Source organism: Lampetra fluviatilis, chromosome 4 (assembly GCF_964198595.1).
Source record: "Lampetra fluviatilis chromosome 4, kcLamFluv1.1, whole genome shotgun sequence".
Lineage (NCBI taxonomy): Eukaryota > Metazoa > Chordata > Hyperoartia > Petromyzontiformes > Petromyzontidae > Lampetra > Lampetra fluviatilis.
In genome coordinates this window covers 141,056-154,420 of record NC_136278.1, presented here as the reverse complement: position 1 = coordinate 154,420, position 13,365 = coordinate 141,056, and the positions used below count along the sequence as shown (strand labels likewise).

Here is a 13,365-nt window from a genome sequence, read left to right as displayed (position 1 = left end):
TTTTGTTTTTATTTTATTTTACTTTCTACGTGACTTTACCGAAAAAAAACCTAAGAAGAGAGTGTAAGTGCCACATGAATGAGCAGACAACACGCTTCCCTCCCCCAACTGTTCCTGCGCGTGAGCAAGACGAGTTGTCGTCGTTCACCAGCACCGGCTCATGCGCCCCTGGCTCTGCTGATGAGCCACCGAATGTCGGAACCAGTCCACAGTGAGCTTGAGTCGGGGTGACGTCACGCTATCAACAACTCCCTGAGCCGAGTTCGCGAGCACGGAGTTGAATGGATTCATTCTGAAAAATAATCATGCTTGGCAGGGCGAGTCGCTAAAGAGAGAATACAAACTGAGCGGTGGCCAAGTGCCTCGAATTCACGACTGGAATCCGATGAGCTATGAAGCTCTTTTTCACAGACGTGAAACCTGTCATCACAAGAACATGTTTCATGTGATTATCATAAGGTCGCATAGTGTGAACGATTGCAGCTTCCAAATCGTATTACCCACTGTGCCTCTGTGTATGCTCAATGAAGAAGTGGCGGTGACGTCACCGCAGCGATTGTGCCAGGCTAGGTGCACGGCGCGTCATCCAGTGTGGGACGAAGTCACTGATTTAGCTATTGGCTGGGAGCGGTCACGTGATTGGGACGAGGGGGGTGTTGCCGTCTGGACCAATCAGGAGCGAGCTGGCGGTGACGACCCCGACATGGCGGCTGCAGCGGCGGTGGGGTCGATGGCCAAGGCGAGTTCGCTACCTCGCACATCGCGGCCTTTCTCTCGCGTCCATTAAACTCGCGCACGCACACTCACTTGCCTCACCATCGCCTTTCATTTGAAGGCGGTGACATATAAAACACACACTTGTGTTTGTTTGGTGACGTCAAACGCGTCACGGAGTTGACGCGGTTAAGATTCTCAGGTTTCCCTCCGTGAGCGTGGAACCGCAGAACTTGTCGACTCGCAGCCGCGAGAGTTCAGTTCGAGCAGCTGACCGCGAGGCCGAGTCCTCGCCACGTGGTGAGCGAGAGACTGGCGGCCGGGAGAGGAGGCCTTCATCATCCAGCAGTGGATCGACCACGGCTGCCATTTAGCACCTTGCAGCTACTGTATTGACTGCCCCTGCCATGGGAATGTGGAATTTCCTGCTCAACTGGGCGTTGATGCGGTGCTCATGTCATGTTTGCAGCCAGAGCCAGCGGTGGAAGTTCCACATTCCTCTGGCAGGGGCGAGTCTATCTATAGGACAATAGTACCACTTCTCCACAAAGTGGTACTAATTTTATAGACCCAAGAGGGATGGGCTGAGAACTTGCAAACCTTCCGCCGTGTTGCCGCTGTTCTGTCTGCATCGCTGGTCCTGTCTGTGCTGTTGTACAAAGTCAGCCGGTAATGAACGAAAAGAAAGTGTATGACTCTATTATACACAGTCCTGGTGTCCATTTGTTACGTGCTTTCTATGGGTGTAATGTATTATGTGTTTGCATCTTAAGGGGTTTGAAATGTTTTAATTGTAAAAAATATCAACCCCGCGGGCCACACACGAACATGCTCCCTACACTGATTCACACCACCACCACCGCTAACAGCAACAACGACCTCTGTGTCGCAACTCCAGAAACATTCTCGCCAATGAATCGCACTTCTCGCCAATGGCTGCGATCCATGGGGCCCTTGTCCAGAACAAATCCCAGCAGCACCGAGTTTGTATTTCCCTCCCGGGCCCCTGCGGGGTCCACTCCCGACCTCTCATTTGTGAACCGGCCCAAAGCGGCGATCTCAGTCTGACACCATAAATGAGCAGACAATCCACCTCCAACGTCCAATGTTGCTCGACACAAAAGTATGTTGTACACATCCCATCAGCCACACATGAGATTGAAGTGCATCATTTCAGCAGCTTTGGTTCAATAGGACAACTTTGGATGGGTTTTGACAGCATAGTCAGATTTGCTTAAACAAATGCAGGTGAACTACCCATAGACTCGCACGGAACTGGGATTAATCCAGGATCTCAAGTGTAGCAAGTTGATGGTCTCAGCCCGGCCACTGATGACTCGTCCGAAACCCATCGACTCATGGATACCCATCTAATCGCATGCATCGTTAAACTCAAATAGCTGTAATTAATCTGTACACTACCGTGTAATTAGTTAATTGCGCACAGAAAGTGTTTTTAATCAATTAATGAACACGTGTCTACCCATCGTAAATCTCTCTCCCGCGGTGGTGTAGGCGTGCGTGGGGTGGCTGGGCAGGGCGGCAGTGTGGCGCAGTGGCGGCGCCCGTGTCCGCTGCTGCAGGGCCCTATCGTCCGGAGCACCACACCCGCACCATGACGGCGCGGCCACTCTTGTGCAGGGCCCGCTGCAGAGCCTGAATGAGGAGGAGGCCATGATGAGAGATGCGGGTGAGACCCCGCAGACATCATCCAGGGTTCTATTTCTCCTCCTGAGCTCACGGACCCATCGTGGGGAACCTTTGTGGTAGGGTTGCCACCGGTCCAGGTTTTACCCGGAGATAGGGCAATCCTACCACTTGCTCGCCGGCTCACTCGCCCACACGCTCACCCACTCGCATATCTCCCATGTCTCCCCAGTTGCCAAGTTTGCTCGGGATAAGTTGGCGCCCATCGTGGCGGAGATGGATCGCGCGTCTGTCATGCACCAGGGGGTCATCGACGGCCTCTTTGAGCAGGGGGTATGGCTCACACATTCGCACTCGGGGGTACACACACGGGGAATACACGTACACAAACGGGATACGCACTCATCGATACCGTGTTCAACCACCACGCTGCAGGTCACAACGCTTCTATTTCTGCTTCTTCCCTCGCACTGCTCCCCACGCACACTGACACACACGTGTATCTTGCGTGTGCGTGGCTCTTAGCTGATGGGTATTGAGATCGACGTGGCGCTGGGTGGCGCGGGCTCAACGTTCTTCGCGTCGGTGCTGGCCGTGGAGGAGCTGGCGAGGGTCGACCCCTCGGTCGCCGTGCTGTGCGACATCCAGAACACGCTCATCAACACCATGGTGCGCAAGCTGGGGACGACCGAGCAGCAGGGACACTACCTCCCCCGGCTCGCCCGCGACACGGTGAGAGAGATGCTGACGCTGTGAGTGAGCGCGCGATTGTGAGACGCGGCGGGTGAGAGAGACGTGGTCAGCGAGAGCGCACGTGAGAACTCCTCAACCCGGCTCGCAGGTTGGGAGCTTCTGCCTGTCGGAGGAGGGCTCGGGCAGCGATGCATTTGCGATGAAGACGCGGGCGGAGAAACGCGGAGATCACTTCCTCCTCAACGGCACCAAGATGTGGATCAGCAACGCGGAGCACGCGGGGCTCTTCCTCGTCATGGCCAACGCCGCGCCAGAGAGGGTTCGGTGCAAAGACAAAGACACGCACACACATACACGCACGCACACACATACACACACACACATGCACCCACATACAACAAAGACAAAGATCCCCCATATAGTAATTAACAGACTTGGGCCAAGTGCTGTAAGTGAATGCCTATGTCGGCGAGGAGGTAGGTGGCCAGCAAACACCCAGCCACGTGTATCTCCCTAGTGGCGATGTTTATACATCAGCTACCCTGGTGACGTGTATTGTTGTGAATGCCCTGCACGTATTTGCGTGTATATTTGTGTTTGCGCGTTTTCACGTGTGTATTTAAACATCGCCGGTTGTTGTTGTTGTATATGTGTGTGGCGTTGTTTGTGTTCGTACGTTTGTATGACCGCCACTAGGGCTACAAGGGCATCACGTGCTTTATGGTGGAGCGCGGCACGCCGGGCCTGCAGGTCGGCAAGAAAGAGGACAAGCTGGGCATCCGCGCCTCCTCCACCTGCCCTGTGCACTTCGAAAACGTCAAGGTCCGCCGCTGCTTTTTGCTGGCCGCTTGGCGTTTTGGGCCCTTGGGCCTGTGGCCAGCAACTGTGTTTGTTGTTGTTGTCTTTGTGTGTGAATGAGTGCGTGTTTGTTGGTGAGCGTGTCTGCAAGATGAACGTGTTTCACACCGGCAACTGCTGCACTGGCGTCTTACCGCTGCTTCCTATTTGAGGAAATGAGAGAAATCCCATGACACGTACGAGAGGATGATAACTCCTGTACGCCGCCGTCCCTCTCTCCGCCCGTTGCGATGCGACCCAGGTTCCGCTGAGCGCCGTGCTGGGCCAGGAGGGACAAGGGTACAAGTACGCCATCGGTATGCTTAACGAGGGCCGCATCGGCATCGCCGCGCAGGTGAGGGGGTCATGGCGCCGACTCGCGTGAACGCCGTGCGTGGACACGCGTGTGTCGCTGCACGCTAACAACACATGCGGGTGTGCCGTCGCGCAGATGGTGGGGCTCTCCCAGGGCTGCTTCGACCACGCCGTCGCCTACACCAAGCAGCGCAAGCAGTTCGGCCAGCGCATCTACGACTTCCAGGTTCGCTCCCTGGCCGAGCGTGGTACACGCGTGTGGTCCAGTGAGTGTGCGATTAGCTCGCTGCACTACGAATAAGGCATCCTGAGTTTAGTCATGGGCCTCCCCTAGGTCGACTCAGCCTCAAATGAGTACCTGGTGTGATGTGTAAACATCACCACCGGGGAGACAAAGGCGGTCAGGTGTGGTGTTGGCCACCCACTCCCTCGTCTGCCGTGCCGACCTTCATAGGCACTGCTCACTAACAGCACTTGGTCCAGCAGGCTGTTCAGGCTGTACAGGGGTTCTGTGTCTTCGTCATGTGTAAATATGAGTGCGTGTGTAAGTGATTGTGTGTTTCTGTGTGCATGCTGCTGTTGTTGTTGTGCACGAGGTTGAGTGGACGAGCGGGTGATGAGTACGTATCCGTCCCCCCTCCCCCCCAGGGCATGCAGCACCAGATTGCCCACGTGGCGACACAGATCGAAGCGGCACGGCTGCTCACGTACAACGCGGCACGGCTGCGCGAGGCCGGCCTGCCCTTCCTCACGCAGGCCTGCATGGCCAAGTACTTCACCTCTGAGGTGCACACAAAGACATACAGTGATCCCCCATATATCCTTAAACTGCCTGTTGGGACACACACTTGCACACAAACACACACTTGCACACAAACACACACTTGCACACACAAGCACCACACACACACTTGAACACACAAGAACCATGTACGCACAAAGCAAGAGAGTCCCCCATGTAGCCCACGCAGGCTGCACGGGGGACAGCGCTGTTTAGGGAGTACCGTGAAGGCCGACACGGCGCCCCAATCACTCGTTGACGGCAGAACTGGTGCCGACAAATGGTAATCGCACTGCGCTACGAGCCCGGTGACCCGAGGTCGAATCCTGCTCACGACCAACGATGGCGAATATTTTAACCGGTCCACGACCTCCCCAAGGTCGACTCAGCCTTAAATGAGTACACGATGCAGTGTGTAAACATTAGGATTGGGGAGATAAAGGCGGTAGGGCATGGTGTGTCGGCTTTCATAGGTGCTCGTTAACAGCGAAGGTTATACGGGGGATCTTTCTCTCCGTGTAGGTGGCATCTTTGACGACGTCAAAGTGCATGGAGTGGATGGGAGGAGTGGGGTTCACCACCAGCTACCCCATCGAGAAGTACTACCGGGACTGCAAAGTCGGTACGGTCCCACACATCATCCACATCATCCACATCATCTACTCGTCATCAAAAGCAGGATCGCTGTCATGATCATTATTACCAGCATCATCACCATCTTCCAGGAATAAGCACACAATGTCTCGCCTGCTGTTCAAGTTATTTCCTGACCTGCGACTTCTCTCTCCCCATTCCACCTCCTTATTAGGCACCATTTACGAAGGAACCTCCAACATACAGCTCTCCACAATCGCAAAGTTCATGGATCAGTGACCGTGAGCGATGTATATATTGTGTCTTGAAAAATATAAAAAAATCAATGAAAAATGCTAAATGTGTTTTTGTACGAAATTATGCTAATTTAATTAGGCTTGGCTTTGTTGTCTAGGGGTGTATTACCTATTGTGATAATACAATTAAAAATATGTAATTTATGAAAGTATGCAATTATGATAATTAGGCTCGGCTTCGTTGTCTAGGGTTGTTTGTCAATCGTGATAATACAATGAGTCTCGCTTTAACTTTTACTGATTATATTTGAGTGTGTTTATGTCAGGTCTCAGATTTCAGATCTCACCGCAGGATACAGTTCTTATAATTAAGATTATTATGCATCAACTTAGGAAATAATCACTCCGAGTTTTGTGTTAAGCAATTTTAATATCTAAAAACACTCTAATATGCGAACACTTTATGCTCGGAATTGTCAACACAGTACTCCTGGAGATGTCCTACTCATTAATCCGCACAATTAACCCTCAAAGGTTAAGTTTGTTTAAACTGAGCAATGTAACAATAGGCTGACTTCTCAGAGTAGCGAGACCATACACGGCGATAGGAAAGTCCTTTAACAATAATGTGACAATAGTCATACGAGCAGTGATAAAGAAACGTGTGCCCAAGGCAAGAGTAGACATCAATGAATTAATTTAAATCGTCCGCTGGCCGCCGCGCGTCACCCCCGTTTGACACCAGGCACGGTTGATCCTTGTAGACTCCACCTTTGCAGGAGTGTGCTCGGCTTCCGAGTCCTCCGCTCGTGGTTAGTCGTTAGCCGCTGCTGCTGCTGCTGGTCCTGTGCGATGCTCGCTTGGTCGATGCTTGGTGCTCTCCGCCCTTCCTCCAGGTCGATTGCTTGCCGCTGCTCCTCACACTTGTCTAGGTTCCATCTGCGTCGATGTGTGTGTGTCGAAACCTCGGTGCTCTCGCCAGCGCCGACACTCTTTCTCGGTTGCGCGGGTCACGCTCTCTCCACTGCTCTCTCTCTCTTGCAGCTGCTAGATTCGCGCAGGCGTCCTGGGGTGCCTCTCCCGCCCTTCTCCTAGGATGGCTCAATGTAGAATAAACTTTCAGCGATACTCTGTCGGTCAGTGCCGAACTGAGCACTGAACAATACATCGTCCCTCTCATCTGCCAGACACGACACCCATGGTTGGTTTCGAGGCCCACTCCCGGAGCTTGCCGCAGCAAGGCTGATGTGCGTTGTTTCTGCTCGTTGTTATATTCGAAAATCTCCCACCTCGGCTCGTCGCTTCACAAAGGACCGGAACCCACTTTGATTTCGCTCTCATCCTGTGGGAACAGCTGTTTGTCCCTCGGTGTGTCTGACTGGTTATGTTTGGAATTTTCTGCAGAATATCATTAGCCCCCCCCCCTCGCGTACTACACCCCGATCAAATTATAAAAAAAGATATGGTCAAAATGACTCTTAATATAAAATTTGGGAAAAGGCATAAACAGAACAGTGATGAGTGGTAGACGAGTGTAAATTTCAATGTGTGTCCGTATTTCAGAAACTCTTTATCTTCAATTGCTGCTCATCAAGGGAACTCAGCCACCCATCCAATCATTCACTCACTCAAATCCTCGCTCACTCACCCACTCTACCATTAGTACGTTCATAATCACACAATGCTTATTATAGCGCGGGTGCTCTCACGAAGCAAGGCTCTGTTTCCCAGGGGGGGTTCGGCTTACAGTAGTTTCACAGCAGGGGGTGATGTCGCCAAGTCCCTTCTCCCAATTGAGTGATTTGCAGAGACACTTTCATATTTGGCCAATCTGGACCGTGACATAGTCACTCGGTGATCTACTCTTTTCGATTGAGCTCAAGGGATCTTTAACGTCCATTATGAAAAACCCAAACTGAATACGATGCGTCTTTGGTGCAGTCGTTGGTAACCGGGCTGAGACCATCAACTCACTGCACTTGAGAACCCAGTTCCATGGTCGCAACTGTGTGGCTGAAACTCCGGATTCAGGATCTCAGTGGTGTCAGCACTGGGACTGACACGGCAACTATGAGTACTCCTAAGCCACTGTCACTCATGTATTTAAGTGTAATTTATATCAATGCTACCTCAGTGAGTTTTACAAACAGGAAAATACATAAAACATGTAAAGAATGGGTTTCATTCACCAAAAAGTACAAGTTGGTCTTTCAGCTGCCGGGGCCTTGATTAATGGCATTCGTGCATGCACAGTGTGGGAGACATGGCTGTGGTTCGCTATTACATGGGCTCATCAGTGAGCCAAGCCCATCCGCTGACTGCCAGGAGGTTGCTGGCCATGAAGCCACGGCCGATACAGGAATCCTCTGGTCAGATGCAGCATAGGTCACGTGTCCGAGCCGTTATTCTTGCCATTCGTTATTGATTTTTGGGTTAGCCCACATAATGCCATGGACTAACTTTCCATCATAAGATCAAACAATAAAAATTCTTACTTCCTGGATCTTGTCCTCAAGGTGCTTGGTGTAGTCATAGTTGGCGTGTTGTTAAATGCACCACGTGACAAGTTAATTTGGTTATGTCGGATGATGGAGGGTCACACGGCACAAATTTGGCCAGATTGTTGCATGGCCTGACCCAGAACTTGAGTCCGGACCCTCACGTTGGCTGTGTCTCGTGCATTATTGCCAATCATTTTAATAAATTGCGGCCTTTTTCAATCGCGAACATTTCTTCTAATGAGTTTTAATTTTTATCAGAGTCACTTGGGTGACGTGAAGACTTGCGATGGGCGCTGTGTCGAGTTTAGTTTCCATTTCCCCGATTGTGGTGGAGTGGTTGAGAAGCGCCGATGCAGGAGCCGCGACTGGGAGTTGCGTTGCTGTGACGTTGCACGCGGCCTCGCTCTATCAAACACGCACACTGCTGCTTGTGTTATGTCCAGCGAAATGTTCTTAAAATAAAGTCACGTGTAAGGTCAACCTCACAAACTGAAGCACGTTTCTTATATTTTTGTTTCAACAGCAACGTCGTCCATGCGTGCTATTCACGCTGTGCTTATAGCGCGAGGCAGTTGTCGGGCGTCAAGGTGTCGCTGTGTTTCACGTGGGACACGGGCCTGCGGTTGTTTCACAGTTGGGGGGATGTTGCCGCTGTGTGATCCTGATTGAATAATTTTAGATATAATTTTTCAAATTTGAACCATGACGCCAGCACACAATGGCCTACTCTTTTCGAATGATATCACGGGATCCTTAAAGTCCATTCAAGCAGATTGCGCATAGTATTTCACGGTTAATACACTCGCCGTATTTACCAGGGCGGCCAGCTGCATCGGAATCGCAAGCCTCTGCAATGAGCGGAGACTGCGCTCCGCCGGTTCTGTTGGCACGGCGCTGACCGCGGGGGGAGGGGGCCCCGTCGCGTTCCGCGGCGCTCCCCACGGCGCCGGCCCCTGGATCCTCGCGTGCGACGAGCTGCGCCGCGAAGCCACGACGCCTCGCGCCTCCCCGCCGGTGACTCCGCAGCTACGCCCGTGCCCTGGGGACGGAGTCTGACCCACGCAAACCGAACCCTCGAACACTGACCGCCCGCGGTGCCTGTGGTGCCCACGGTGCCAATGGGGTGGGCGGTGCCAATGGGGTGTGAGCGGTGCCAATGGGGTGTGGGCGGTGCCAATGGGGTGTGGGCGGTGCTCGCAGTACCCATGGTGGCCACTGGCCACAGCGCCCTCGGGCCGTGAGTTGAGCGCCGTGCGGGAGCCCCGCCCTGCGCAGCCTTCGCACAGACAACGTCCTCGCCTCTTAAACGTCTGGAGGTTTACCGTCATTCGTTCAAGCAAAGGCTGACTCTACTTGCTGATGAGACACTTTATGTTGAAACTGGTCCAGGGTTTGGGTTGTGTTGAACGTGTATTTAGTTTAATTAGGTGAAAACTCAAGAGATGTACTCTCTAGGCCATTGGTTTGCCAGTAGGGAGCGATTCCTGTTGCTGCGCACGATACCAATTGAGTAGTTTGTGTTTAACCAATGGTTCAAGCAAGCCTAACTTTGCTAATGAGACACAGCATGTCGAAGCCCTTTGAGAGTTTTGCTGGTGTTGAACCAGTGTAGCCCATAAGATGCACTTCCTGAAGGCCGTGTTGCTAATGTGATGTGTAACAAATGCTTTATATAAAAAATATATATAAACTGTACTCATACTATAAACACTTATAGTGTTAATTTATGAGACATTAAAAATATGTTTGATTAAAATACCAAAATAAGGTGTAAAATTATTATCTTATTTACAGATATAATTGTTTTGGGCAAATGCTTCTCTTGTCTGACATGGAGAGACAGAGACGCGTACGGAGGAGGCGAGTCGTGCGGTGGCTGCTAGAGGCTGCCCTCGTGTGGACTGCAGAGGTCGCAGACTTTGAAAACCTGAGTTCCCATCCGGGTTTCAGCCGCTGCCCGTGATAAAACCGGTTTCTCATGCCGAGTGGGTTGACGGTCTCGGGCCGTTCACCAGTCACTCACATACAGACCCACAGACTCACACAGGCGCGCTGCGGTGGCGAGATGTTAACGAGCTTCCTTGGTATTCGTGAGGTCGTGGGTTCGACCCCGACGCTTGTATATTTGGAGTTTCATGTTCTCCCCGTGGTCGCGTGGATTTTTTTCCGGGTCCTCCGGGTTTAATCTTCACATTTAGAAGCATCGTTGAGAGTATTTGGCTGATATACATGTCCACAAGATAAGCCACTTAATTGGGCTATTATTTGTGGCCAGGTCGCTTCTTAAAAAGAGATATTTCGCTCAGTTGGCCTTACTTGGTTGAATAAAAAAAATAGTTTAGTTTATAGACCCCATACCTTTTGCTCGGGTGCACCGTGTAAAGGTGCACATTGATTGGGTGCACCGTGTAAAGGCGCACATTGATTGGGTGCACCGTGTAAAGGCGCACATTGATTGGGTGCACCGTGTAAAGGTGCACATTGATTGGGTGCACCGTGTAAAGGTGCACATTGATCGGGTGCACCGTGTCAAGGCACACATTGATTGGGTGCACCGTGTAAAGGTGCACATTGATTGGGTGCACCGTGTAAAGGTGCACATTGATTGGGTGCACCGTGTAAAGGTGCACATTGATTGGGTGCACCGTGTCAAGGCGCACATTGATTGGGTGCACCGTGTAAAGGTGCACATTGATTGGGTGCACCGTGTCAAGGCGCACATTGATTGGGTGCACCGTGTAAAGGCGCACATTGATTGGGTGCACCGTGTAAAGGCGCACATTGATTGGGTGCACCGTGTAAAGGCGCACATTGATTGGGTGCACCGTGTTAAGGCGCACATTGATTGGGTGCACCGTGTAAAGGTGCACATTGATTGGGTGCACCGTGTAAAGGCGCACATTGATTGGGTGCACCGTGTAAAGGCGCACATTGATTGGGTGCGCTTTCGGAAAAGTTCGCCCCCCCAGTGTGTCTCGCCGCCCGTGCACGCGGGTCACGTGCTCTGCTCTGGATCTCTGCGCGCCTTGTTTTGTAGATCGCCTCATTATCATCAGCATCATTGTGTTCGCATTCAAATCGGGTTCCATGACATTTAATCTCCGAGACCTTTCTCTACCCCATCTTTTTCTTTCTCTACCTGAATATATTAATCCGCAGCATCTTCACAGATTCGCGAATGATGTTGCCAAATCATCATCACTCGCCTTTTGCCCGTCCAAGGACGGGTGTATTGCAGTAAATCTGAAACTTGCAAGCGAAAAGCAGCCCGCGACGTGATATTCATCGCATCCATTCGTGTGCAATTTGTAAGGGCGCGGTGACACAGACCTCTTTGATGTATAAAGGTGATAATCCCTCGTTCATCATCACGACGTCCTTTTTACTTTGATGTCTCAACAGCGTGACGGAGATCACGTGACGTGAGGGTTCTGCCTTTGTAGTGAGGGTTGTGAGTTGACGCCGAGGAGGGGGAGGAGGCGCTTTGCCCCCCCCATGTGGAGTGACGTCACCCGCTAATTATTAATGGGGGGTGTCGATTTGGAGCACGTCACCTGCTCATGATTATTAGTGAGGGGGGGCTGGTCGATGTGGAGTGACGTCACGAGCGTTAAGGACAGACATTCCTGTGTGATTATAGTCGGTACTAGCTGATGATGATGTTGCTGACGATGATGCTGCTGTCAACGCTGTAGGCGCCACAAACGCGGACAGCACAACACTGCTCGTTGAATGATGATCCACACATCATGGGACCTCCACCATCGTCACTATCACGGCTCACGCTGGTAACGGAGTGTGGCATCGCTGGGTCACGCGGGAGGTGGTGACGGTTTGGGGAGGCCTTCATCCAGCAGTGGATGGCTCATGGATATTGCTGATAATGATCATGATGATACTGCTGATGGTGATTATGTGTCTCTGTGTCGCTTGAGATGTCAATGTTAATTGGGTGTCACGTGGTTATATGAAGGGCGACGGCGCAACTGATGATGGTGGTGATGATGATGACGGCCCCTCTATTAATTGATGAAGGTGCCATTGGCATGATGATGACAACGAGACGTTCTATCGGTCTTGTATGATGGTGGCTATAATAATGAAATTATGATGGGGATGTTATTGACACTGATGTCTTTTTATGATAATGTTGCTGTCTATTGAGGATGATAATTGAATGATGAAAAAAATATTGACTGGTATCTGTGATAATGTTGATTTGAATGATCACCATGCTGTCGATGGAGAATAGATTTCGTGACTGTCGCTCCACCATTGTCATTAAAATCATCATCACTCAAAGTAATGATGATCATATCAGTGCTTTCCTAAATAATACCATCATCACGTAGCCTAACCAATGAATGAATTACGAGTTATAACTCTGGCTGCGAAAACCCACGTGTTGAGTCATCAATAAGAGGCATCATCATAATCATCGACATCAATCGGAATCATCCTTATCATAAATATGCACTGTCATCATCTATCATCGTTCACAATCATCACCATTAATCAATAGGCAGCATCATGGGTTCATAACCAATCAACATCATCTCAACCATCTTCATCCTTAATAAACAGCTTCATGATCATTTTAATAATTAAATAGACAGCGTCACAATCATAAACATCACAACCATCATCATTATGATAATAAATCATTAATAATCAACTGACATCATCTTCCATCGACAGCAACATCACTCATTGAACGTTATAATCAATTAATTACCAATGAACATCAACACCATAATTATTTGACATCGTCATCAACGACAACAAGCATCACCATCACTCAACAGACATCATCATCACCATCACTCAATAGACATCATCATCACCATCAATGCATCACCAGGCCACAGACACCGTCATTATTACCATCACTGTCATCGCGCAATGGACATCACCACCACCCCGCCCCCCGCCCCGCTGGGGGTGACTGAACGAGGCGACCCCCCGCCCCCCACGGACGCAGCTGCGGGACTCGCAGCGAACGAATTGGCGCGCGCTGCAGGGCCGCGCGCGCTGTTCGCGAGCACCG

General features: G+C 51.0%; 1 protein-coding gene across 3 annotated transcripts; it reads left to right on the top strand.

Moving 5' to 3' along the window:
- Nucleotides 1-664: 664 nt before the first annotated feature.
- Nucleotides 665-12,565, top strand: ACADSB (acyl-CoA dehydrogenase short/branched chain). Of its 3 annotated transcripts, none has more exons than XM_078855223.1 (12): nucleotides 665-739; nucleotides 2,230-2,404; nucleotides 2,594-2,694; nucleotides 2,887-3,093; nucleotides 3,203-3,373; nucleotides 3,751-3,876; nucleotides 4,154-4,246; nucleotides 4,343-4,432; nucleotides 4,855-4,992; nucleotides 5,510-5,609; nucleotides 5,796-5,862; nucleotides 9,137-12,565. In XM_078855223.1, the coding sequence occupies exons 1-11, from the start codon at nucleotides 704-706 to the stop codon at nucleotides 5,858-5,860; spliced, it is 1,302 nt and encodes a 433-aa protein (XP_078711349.1). In that variant the 5' UTR covers nucleotides 665-703; the 3' UTR covers nucleotides 5,861-5,862; nucleotides 9,137-12,565. The 3 variants fall into 3 exon arrangements, with proteins under 3 accessions (XP_078711349.1, XP_078711348.1, XP_078711347.1); XM_078855222.1 differs by lacking the exon at nucleotides 9,137-12,565 and adding an exon at nucleotides 7,005-8,807; XM_078855221.1 differs by lacking the exon at nucleotides 9,137-12,565 and adding an exon at nucleotides 6,862-8,807.
- Nucleotides 12,566-13,365: the final 800 nt, after the last annotated feature.